This window comes from Pelmatolapia mariae, linkage group LG22 (genome assembly GCF_036321145.2).
Source record: "Pelmatolapia mariae isolate MD_Pm_ZW linkage group LG22, Pm_UMD_F_2, whole genome shotgun sequence".
In the NCBI taxonomy this organism is placed as follows: domain Eukaryota; kingdom Metazoa; phylum Chordata; class Actinopteri; order Cichliformes; family Cichlidae; genus Pelmatolapia; species Pelmatolapia mariae.
This window is the reverse complement of record NC_086245.2, coordinates 9,259,791-9,271,401: the sequence shown is the minus strand read 5'-3', so window position 1 is coordinate 9,271,401 and position 11,611 is coordinate 9,259,791. Positions and strand designations below refer to the sequence as shown.

At 41.4% G+C, this 11,611-nt stretch overlaps 1 protein-coding gene across 1 annotated transcript; it reads left to right on the top strand.

Moving 5' to 3' along the window:
• Nucleotides 1-1,148: 1,148 nt before the first annotated feature.
• Nucleotides 1,149-11,116, top strand: sall3b (spalt-like transcription factor 3b). Its single transcript, XM_065470488.1, has 4 exons — nucleotides 1,149-2,036; nucleotides 5,909-8,857; nucleotides 8,955-9,298; nucleotides 10,275-11,116. Exons 1-4 carry the CDS (start codon nucleotides 1,955-1,957, stop codon nucleotides 10,665-10,667), a joined length of 3,768 nt encoding a protein of 1,255 aa, XP_065326560.1. The 5' UTR covers nucleotides 1,149-1,954; the 3' UTR covers nucleotides 10,668-11,116.
• The last annotated feature ends 495 nt before the right edge of the window (nucleotides 11,117-11,611 follow it).

The following is an 11,611-nucleotide window of genomic DNA, read 5'->3' as shown; positions in this document are numbered from 1 at the left end:
CCCAAAATTAACTGGAGACTTCTTCTGCCCTGCTGAAAAAAGCGAAGCAGTTTTAGCAGCATAGGTCGCCAAAATAGCTTCATGAATAACTCCCAAGTGCCTTTTTTGTTTCATTATTAATTAAGTGATTTGTGTATTTTTAGTGTAATTGCTTACTTTCAGCACTTATTTATTAATGAATATAATTTATTTAAGTGGCTCAGCTGGATTACCTTTCCTCGTCATATTAAACAATATAAACTGATACATTTGTTTGTCTAACAGATGTTCACAATGATTAAAATCAAGTGGTGCTTCGGGCATAGAGTGGAGTCTGCACCGGTGGAGGCCAAGTTAGAATCTGGAAGAGATCATGGTCAAGTAGTTGCTAGTTTGATTTTGTGTGCTGACGCTGGTTACAAAGAATCAATATCGAATCAAGGAGGGTTGAGTTTCTAGATAAGCGTTCTCGGCCACTCTGGCTATTCATCATAAGTCTGTAGAAACCTGATAGGTCAGAAGAAATTATATTCGAGCAAGAGTGGGGCCTCCTTATCTCTCTATAGCAGGGGAATAGGAGACATGCCGATCAATACCAGGCTGTTGTGTAGTACTTGCAATTATCAACAGCTGATTCTGTCGTCCCCCAGCTGCATCTTTTAATACCACATAATTACAAGTTTGGGGACAATGTCTGGTGAAAGGGGATTACAGCTTTGCTGAAGTATGCTTCATTCTTCTCTCGGCTTTGAAATAGCTACAGTCTGTGGAAGGGATTCAAACACATTTTATTATACACCTCATACTCTTGCATACTTTCTTTTTTAAAGGATTTTTTAATTTATCGATAACTGAGCTGCATTTAAGTTTAAACTCTGGTCTGTATTGGCTGCTATTATGTCAACCAACCGGTAAAACATATATACAAGCTACAAAAAAGGTGTATTCAGCCTAGTTTTATTTTCAAACTGAGCTCATCTGGGTTTATCTTACACACTTCCCTGATGCTCACTCGAGGGAGGATTTCTTCTCCGACACATTTTTCAGTCTATTATGGCGCCAAATTGTGGGAGGTCGTAACAAATGAAGCAAGGGCTCCAACACCTCCTGTGGTATCCTGGCAGTAGCCTATCGCAGGCGGCTGAAGGGCATCTAATGATGGACCGGAGGCGGAGGCAACAAGGAGAGCGCCGGTAGCTCGGATAAACCAGGGAGTCTCACTTCCGACAGTCACCAGTTTAAGATCGGATCTACGTGCGACCTGAGCGAGATTTTTACGCGCAAAGTTTGACTTTACGCACGTATCCAATCCTGCGAAATCTGATCTGTTAGGGAGTTACCTCTTCCGTCGCGTTGATTCTGGGCTTGAGGCAGTTTTAGGTGTTCAGCCTATTTTCTCTGAGGGTGCTCCTGCTAGTGTTACGCTTTTGCCTCGAGTGTGTGTGAGGGATTCAGCTGGGACATCGAGCCATCCACCTCCCGAGGAGTCAACTCAAAGTGGAATGTCTAAGCCAATCCAAGAGCTGAGAAAGGAAATAAAACAATCTTAGTCTCAAACGGACTATCTAAAGATGCAGCATTTGACCACAGAGTTAAAACCAAGACCGTTCCAAAACGCTTAAGACTCTCAGGAGTTCAGATCGGACTAAACCATGTTGGCTGCTCGGAGATGTGCGTAAAATCAGCCGCACACCGGACAGGAAGTGAACTAATTATTATTAAACACCATCCCTCATTTCCATATCTACCGTGAGTTGGCTGGACGGCAGCCAATCACCCATCGAAAGGCAGCTAGAGTCGTAAAAGCATTATCCTTCCTCCATCATAATTACACTGACATGCGCAATCTGCACTCGGGCATCAACACCATCCTCCGATCTCTTATTTCACCGAACCCGCTCTCCACGAAGCGTCCCATTCGCTGCTTGTAGATGATTCGGCAAAAGGCAGCAGCGAGGCGCACAAACAGATCAACATGTCCCGGCGAAAGCAAGCCAAGCCGCAGCACCTCAAGTCAGATGAGGAGGCGATACAGACCGGACTGCTCTGCAATAATGGTAAGTGTACGGGGAGCTTTGGACGACTTTTCAGGGTTTTTTTTAGGCTGCTGCGTGAAGAAGAACTGTCGTCTTAGACGGTTTATTCAAAATGATTTATTCTGTTACAAAAAAAAACTTTTTAGGCAATTTGTAAAACAAAATAAAAGACAAATTAATTTAAACAATTTTACTTACCATTTTCTGCGGAAACACACCTATTATTTTAGCATTATTTCTGTATCACACTTTTTAGCTTTCAAGTCTCATTAGGGAAACTTTGTTAAAGATAAAATCCGAAAAAGTTCATGATTTGATCACAAGGAAGCTTTTTTCATTTAGTTTTAACTTTACTTTGAGGCGTGCAGGTCGAGATTTAACAGCTGGAGAATATGTTGACACAATATGGAGTAGCAACTGTAGACTGAAATCTTTTAACATTTTTCTTTATGAACCAAGTTCAATGTAATAGTTTATTTGCTTGGTGTTTAAATGTTGAAGAAACAGGACCTGCTGTGAAGGACTGTGCCGAAACAAAACCTCAAAATGAAGCAAGAAACGCACGGAAACAGCGGAAATCTTATATTTTGCTTCACATTATGTTCCTATTTTATTTTATTGTATTTTTTTTTTAATTTGGGGGGCAAAGTCCTCCTGCCAACTATTACACTTTTAATGATAAACATTTATATTATAAATCAAATAGAAATAGTCTTAAAAGAAGCTTATTAATAAAGTAAGACGTTTAAGTAATCAGGACCCTTTTTTAAATATATATGTATATTCATTTAAAGTTTTTAATTATAACATTAGGGAAGTCCATGAATAAAATAATGACTAAGGATTATCAGCGCATTTCATATCATTTGTAAACAGAATAAAATCATTAAAACATATGACCATCCCATGTTAGAGTACACTATAAGTCTTATTTTGTATATTTTCAATGTCAGGATTTAATCTGGTGTGCTTACAGGAAATCCCTATTCAACCTTTTAATCAACAAAGAAGCTGAGCATTAAATTGTATCAGCATTAATATTTTAAGTGTAAATCAACCTTTAAACTGCTGGAAGAGGCCAAAATGTTTACTGAAATTTAACAAAATTTTAAAATTGATCTTTGGCCTCTCAATTTTGTGCAGAATCAGATGAAATACTTTTACATTCCACCAGGGTCGTAAATATAAATTCATCTAAATAATGCTGATGTAATATCATTCATCTGACTTATTTTAATTATGTTAATGTTGATGGAGGGTTTTTTATTATTATTTGCATAACCCTGAAAAGGAAAAGGCCTGTAAATGAAAAAATCAGCTTCACTGGTGGAATCGCAATTTTTATCATCATCGCCGTTTTTGTTGCGTATTTTTCATTGAATTATATGTGACTTTGTTTTTATGCGTGGCTGTGAAAAGGTGTCGAGTGTGGAAGAGGCCCTCCTGACTCGGGCCCTCCCACCGCCCTCCAGCCAAGCAGGGGGCTCCGCCACTATGAGCTGGGCTTTGATTGAGCCTGCTGACTTAACCTTTGGCAGCCTCACCCTGAGAGGGGCAAGTGGTCCATGTCTGGATCACAATACAATTAGTACATCTGAACCATTGACCTCTGCGACCCAGAGGTCGCGCAGAGAGTCACAGAAGCATTAATGCTGGGCTGTGAATCTGTTTGCTTTTCAGCTGCAGCTTCATGATTTTTTTCCCCTCTCTCCTCTCATCGCCAAACCACACAAGAAACCAACATAAATCTGTTTACTGTTCCTGACATTATGGATTGAGTGAGGGTGACATTTTTAAATAAATTCCCATCACGTGTTATTACATTTGGAAATATATTTAAAGGTTTAAATCAAATCCGATCTTTTCTTTGTTTTCATTGGAAGTAAATCTTACAGAGAGCAGACAAAATCCTGTGCTAAAACAGTGGAAGTGTTTTCACTCCTGTGTTTGCTGAATCGCCCTGGTGATCCTCAGACCACCCACTTTGTGAGGCAAGGACTCTGATTATTTACCCTTGACAAGTTTGACTTTCAAATAGATTTTTCTACTCTGCTCTGGTTACACTCTTACTTCTTAAACTGAAAAAAAAAGTCTGTAAAAAATTCTTTTTTATAAAATCTCTGACGTGCCACATTTGGAGCTACATGTCTATAATGTGTTAGTGAACTAATTTCCTCCTTAATGCAGACATTGTTCTGCGTGTTTGCGTGAGGATTTGTTCAGTGTGTTCGTATAATTGTAAATATAACAGACGTCTCCGGCTGCTTTTAGCTCCAGCACACTGAGAGTAATTCTTTTAGGTGGTGAAATGTGATAATTGGAGTTTATTGATTTAAGTCGGAAACACAAACACACACGCGTGTGCACATACACACGAATTATGTGCACATGTGGAGCCACACAGACACACATTCGTGTCAAATTTAGCACAAACACACATCTTTCAATCTAAAATTATTTAAAATTCACATTTAGTTTGCTTAAGGAAAAAACGCTGACAGCCTCTGTGAACGTGTCTTTAACGTGTGATGCTTACAAGAATGGAAGTTTGTAAAGATACTCAGTTAACAAAATCCAATTACAGTCGTTCCTAATCCCTGAAAATATCCATCCATCTAAATAGTCAGTTTTTAAAAACTGTTATCCTTAAATTAGTCTAGCAATACCCGGATATATGTGCAATAATTCAGTAGTGATTTCCCCAAAACTTCCCATCTGGCATTACTGTCTGTTTCCTAATGGGGCAAAACCTGAACAGATGCAACAGTGATCATAAAGTGTGAAATCCTGTCATAAGGAATGTCAAATATCAGCTACTGAAACAGGGCAAAATGAAATGAAGATTTCAAAATAAAGAATTGTGCTAACATATGAGAAAATACATCAGGAAAAGTCTGGAAACGAGGACGACAAGGCACGCTCTTACGTCCTGTTCACGTCAGGGGATTTTTTGTATTTTTATTTTTATATGTATTTTGTATTTTTTGGTATTTGGATGCATGAAATACAAAAATAAAAAAGAGATATGTGTTGCTGATGCAGATTCACTGCTGTGTTCCTGTAGAAATTTGAGAAGACAATTAAATTTATCAGACCCTGAGAGCAAACACGATGTTTTAATAACAATCAGGGTATAACATGTGTTTCAGGTTGTGTAGATTATTAAATGTTACAACAGTTTTTTTAAGTTTAGGTTAATTCACTTCACTTTTTCCAAATAGATATTTTGACAAATATGTGTTTTCACACACTCTGGATTATTTTACTTTATTGATTTCTTTTTAAATAACAGCAGTTGAAAACTTCTGTCAGACACTTAAAAGCAATTTTTTTACAAAGCCCGTTGAATTCAGTATTTTAAAGTCACGTCTCATTAAAAATGAACACACACTCCACAGCTGTAAACTTTGAAGTAGCTGAGAATGGTCTTTGGTTCTACAGTGCAGTTTTTTATATTAAAAATAAACCTTAAAATGCCCCAAACCTTTCCTCCTGTGGTTCATAATTTGTTCTCACATACAAATGTACGTGTGTGCATAACATTTACAGCACATATGCAGTGTAATCTAAATTTGTTTTGGATAATTCCTTGACAAACCGTCCCGTTTCAGCTTGACATGTTTGTTATCTTTGGACGCTGCAGGGTGTCTTGTGGATTTCAACGTTCAGTGGAGTTAAACAATGGTTGTCCACACAACACGAGATTGGAAAGATGGACTCACCGCTGTGTGTGTCTCTGTGTGTGTGTGTGTGTGTGTGCGTGCACGCGCGAGTGAGAGGGGGAAGGGACCATAGGTGGAAGGTGATATAGAGAAAATTTGTCCCACTGACGAAACATCGGGACATTCAGTGATCAGTTTCCCATTCTTACTCTTGTTTTTTTTCCTTCTCAGGGATTTTGGATGGCATGGAGCGAGAGAAGGCCAATGAAGACAGTGAGGAAACACACATCTGTGATAAATGCTGTGCTCAGTTCTTCACTTGGACTGAACTGTTAGAGCACCACAAAGTCTGCACTGAGGATCCCTTGGTGCTGATAGTGAAGGACAGCGAGGGGATGCCTGCACCGGAGGAATCTCCTGTCGGGCCGTCTCCAGTTCCCAGCGTAGCGTCCAGTGACTCATCTGCTGCAGAGTCCACGGATGCCGGCTTTGAGCTGGGAGAAACACTGGTGAATGACAACGACAGTCTGGATAATTTGGAGGAAGGGAGGGAGCGAGATGAAGCTATGGAGCTTGAACATTGCCCACAGGACAAATACACTACAACCCCTAGCCCCCATCCCCCGGATTCAGCTGAGTCCACTCCTTCCCAGATGTCTGCAGCTGCCAGCTACAGCATGCCGAGCACCAACGTGACACTTGAGATCCTTCACAGCACCAGGGTGGCTGTTGCCCAGTTTTCCCAGGGGATCAATAGCAGCGGTCCAGGAGGGAAGGCAGCTTCAGCAGCTATCCCAGTGATCCTGGAACACCTGCTAGCGCTGCAGCAACAACAGGTCCACCAGCTGCAGCTTATAGAGCAGATCTGCAGCCAGGTAGCTGTCATGAACAGACAACCAACACAAGCAGCATTAAACCCAGTCTCCAGGTCCCTGTCTTTGGCTCCTAACCCTTTCCCCTCACAAGGCATCATCCCTCCTCCCGTCCTGCCACTGTCAGGAACGATTCCCTCCGCTATTAACGGACAGGCGGCTGTTTCTTTGTCTTCTGTGCTTGAAAAGTCGCAAACCCTGCCCTCACAAACTATATGTGGACAGCCCACATTTAAGGATGTCACATGTACCTCAGCCTCCTCAGAAAACGCGACCCCATCTCTCTCCAGCTGCAGCAGCAGCATCTCCACGTTGCTGCCTCCTTACACAGGCTCACACACCAGCAGTGTTAGCAGTACTCAGACAGTGAGCTCCTCCAGCCCACTTTCGCTGGCGCAGAGCAGTCTACTCAGCTCTTCTTCTAGCCTGCCATTTCTACCTCAGAGCCCCCCCAGCAGCGTCATTTTTCCCAATCCCCTGGCTAGCATTGCCGCCACAGCTAATGCACTTGACCCGCTCGCAGCCTTGATGAAGCACAGGAAAGCGAAACTGCCTAATGTGTCCTTGTTCGAAACGAAGCCCAGCCCAGAGGAGCCCTTCTTCAAGCATAAATGCAGGTTCTGTGCCAAAGTGTTTGGCAGCGACAGTGCTCTGCAGATCCACCTGCGCTCCCATACAGGAGAGCGGCCCTTCAAATGCAACATCTGCGGCAACCGATTTTCTACAAAGGGAAACTTAAAGGTGCACTTTCAACGGCACAAAGAGAAGTATCCTCATATTCAGATGAACCCCTTCCCAGTGCCAGAATATCTGGATAATGTGCCAACAAGTTCTGGGATTCCCTATGGAATGTCCGTCCCTCCAGAAAAACCTGTCTCCTCCTGGCTGGACAGCAAGCCGGTTGTAGCAACTCTGCCAGCCACTCTGGGTCTTCCGCTTTCCTCCACTATTACTAGTATCGGAGGCTCAAATGACCCTGTAAGTGTAACACCATCTGTTAAATCTTCCTATGAGCCAGCTCCTGGTGAATGTGGATCTGTGTCACCCAACCACAGAGGCAGCGAGGCTCGTTTCTCTCCTGTTTTAGAAGCCTCCAGTGTGCTGAAAACAGAGGGGGTGCACCTGCCCCAGAGCTGCACCAGTAATCTGAGACCCAACCTTGCCTCTGAAACAACCAGCACCACCATCCCATCTGTGACCACCACACCTGAACCCATCGCCTCAGCATCTCCTGCCTCCAACTCTCCTTCTCTCTCATTAAACTCAGACGAAATAAAACTCCCATCGTGTGGCCTCCTGGATTCTATGCAAACATCTGAGACCTCAAAGCTTCAGCAGCTGGTGGAGAATATTGACAAAAAGATTACAGATCCCAACCAGTGTGTCCTCTGTCACCGTGTCCTCAGCTGTCAGAGCGCGCTCAAGATGCACTATCGCATCCACACAGGCGAAAGACCCTTTAAATGCAAAGTGTGCGGCAGGGCTTTCACCACCAAAGGAAACCTGAAGACTCACATTGGCGTTCACCGAGAAAATCTCCCAGTGCAGGTGCAACACTCGTGTCCCATTTGTCAGAAGAAGTTCACCAACGCTGTTGTTCTTCAGCAGCATATCCGCATGCACATGGTTGGGCAGATTTCAGAGTCAGCCGCGATGGACGGGCTGCAGGAGATGGACAGCAATGTGTCTTTCAATGAGAACAACTTTGACAGCCTGAGCAGCAATGGCAATGACCTCATTGATGATATTTCAATGGAAGAGGATAATGAGGATGGTGAAGAGGAAGTGGAAAATATGGAGGAAGGCGTAAATACATCTAAACCCTTAATCTCTGATTGTAATTCTCCCCCCAAGTCTTTAGCCATTGTGTCAAGTTTAGCAGCTCTGGAGAAACAAATGAGAATGATTGACTCTGCTGTAAGCCTAAACCAGTCATTTGGTACAAAACCCCTAACTAATGGTTTTAAAGACAGCAGCCAGCTCAATATTGAAGCTGCTTTATCAGAGAAAAGGGTGGAGAACTGTAGTGAAAACAGCCCACACGTGTCCGAGTCCTCCTGTTCACCTTGTGTATCAGCGTCTCCCTTTCAAAGCAACTCAGAAAGCATGACGATCAAATCACCGGCAGTTGACAACAGCAGGCCAGAATCCCAGGAGCCTTTGGCAGCCTCAGTGAAGAGAGAGCAATCTGAGTCTCCTGCCTCTGCACCAGCAGCTGCCCAAGAGCCGAGAGGAACACAGCCCAGCAAACTATGTGTGAAAGAGGAGAAGCCTTACAGTATGTCATTCCAGCTGAGCAGAGAGAGAGGTAAGCTAAAAATGCCATGTAAATATTTATTATAATAACCTTAAAAAAACCGTTTAGTTTTGTAAAGATAACTTTATACTGTATGCTTTTGTTTCAGCTGCAAGTCAAAGTATTCCAAGCCTGATTACCAGCACTTCATCAGGCTTGATAAAAACCGAGGTGAATGGTCACAGTCAACCGAGCACCCCGATGGAAGGGTACCATCCTCCATTTAGCGTCCACATCACCTCAGCTTATCCGTCAGTTGGTAGCCCAGGTATGACCTCCCTGCTCGGCCCTGCGCCTCCTCGGCGAACCCCAAAGCAGCACAACTGCAATGTCTGTGGGAAGAACTTCTCCTCAGCCAGCGCCCTGCAGATCCACGAGCGGACTCACACCGGAGAGAAACCATTTGTCTGCTCGATCTGTGGTAGAGCTTTCACCACAAAAGGCAATCTGAAGGTAGATAAAAACGGATGGTTTTTCTGTTGTGTTGTGTTAGAATCTTATCAAGGAAAACTGTTCCCTATTGCTATTAAGTTTAAAAAAGTGCACAGTAGGTGAACCGGGACTCACTTTACTGTGTTGAATATTGGATAAGACAAGACTTCCTGCAAGGCGGGAATCCTTTAGACCAAGAACCTGGGTTCAGTTTTAGAGAAGCAAAGCGTTCAGAGGATCTCTTGTTCAAATGTGTCTCCAAGTAAAACAGTCCATATTGAAAACAGAATGATGAAACAGATGAACTAAACGAAAACAGAACATTTACCAAGCATACATATTCTTCTCTACATGGTATCTTTGCTTATAAGAATCCATTAACGCGAATTAGGAAGCATCTCGATGGATGCTTAATCATGTAACTTTCAAAATAAAAGACTGCTTAGACTATACAGGTTTCTGTAGGATTAAAACTTTGTTCATCATTTAGTGCAACATCATACTAACACTGACAAAATCCCTGCTATTCACCACTTGGATCTTAAAAATCATAACTGATTATTACTTTTACTTCTTAAATGTTAAGAAGTATCAAAAGTAATTCCCATTAGAATTCCTTAGAACCCCAGGTGGCACCTTCATAATGTTTGTTTTTGTCCAAAAATTTAAATATTGATAAATTAAAGAGATAAATAATCAGAACTGAGAAGCTAGAAAAACAAATATTTTACAGTATTGAATAATCAGAAAGGTTTCTGATTAATTATTAATCAACAAATCGATTCTGGATCAAACAATAAAAACTTGCTGTTCAAACTTTTATTTTGTCAGAGCCTAAGAATGACGTTTAAATAAATCTATCTGAACCATCAGGGTGTGTTTGAAAAAAATCAAAAGATGTAACATGAATAAACTGTCAGCTGTCCTATAGGTGATATATAACTATGTTTGTATTTTGAAAAGGATTACCACATAACACTTTAAATGCCATTTTCAGGTTCATATGGGAACTCACATGTGGAACAATGCACCGGCAAGGAGAGGCCGGCGGCTTTCTGTGGAGAACCCCATGGCCCTGCTGGGTGGAGAGGCTGTGAAGTTTGGAGAGATGTTTCAGAAGGACCTGGCAGCTCGAGCCATGAATGTAGACCCTGGATTCTGGAACCGTTACGCGACAGCTATCACCAACAGCTTGGCCATGAAGAACAACGAGATCTCGGTGATCCAGAACAGAGGCATTCCTCAGCTTCACCCCCTCACGGCAGGCATGGACAGAGTGAGCACCGCAGGAGGTCCAATTACCAGTCTAACCAAGACAGGCATCGAACTGGGAAACAACAGACATTTTTCTCTGCTGATTGATGACAGTAAAGAAATTGGAATCAATTGAAAAAAAGACAAACGTTGTGAAATTATGCAAGTTATTATGGACATTAAAATATTTGTAAAACACCTTGTTTGTTCTTATGTATTATATATAGACTTGAAAAAGAACTTTTTATGACTCAACAGAGAATAGTAGGTTATTCACATTTTGCTATTTTACTTTGCAGTCATTTGTGAATGTGTTTTTCTACACAGTAAAGAAGTTGTTCAACTCATACTGTAATTGACAATTCCTTAGATGTATGGTTGCTCTGAAGAAGGGAACATATGTTCGATAATCAATAATGCAAAGAGTCTGCTTTCTCCTCCGGACACCTGCCCACTGCTGCTACAGTGAGAGCAAAGCACAAAATATGCTCGTAAACATCCACATCTATGAACTGAAAAGATACGTTGTCGGTGTTATGGTGAGACATTGTCATTCTTAAACAACAGTTGGACCGAATAAAAATCAGAACACACCACCTGTATGTTCAGATCTATACGTGACACTCCTTAGTTATTACAACACTTTTTTTTGCTTAGAAATCACAGCCAAGAATAAGCTTTTTCATTTACTTTTATCTCTTTCAGCAAGGATTTTTTTTTGGCAAACAATAAAATGGCCCTCATAAACTAACAGCTTTAACAAATTGATTCTTTAGCTTGACTATATTTTATCATTTTAGTAGAACTGCAAAGCTACGTATGAAGTTTTCAATTAAATCTAAAAACAACCATCAGTAATAATAATAATAATAGTATTTTAAAAAAAGTCAATGAGTTGTGTTATCTGTAATTATTTAAATCAAAGAAAATAACAGAAAAGTAAGTCAGCAGTCAACACTAGATTTCATAAAGGGAGACTATGTCAGCCAGTGTCAACTCAAAACCTTAGGAACAAAATAAAGGCGTATATTTTGGTAAGTAGTTTCTATGAACTCGGATTAGAACAGTTGCTTTTCAAAT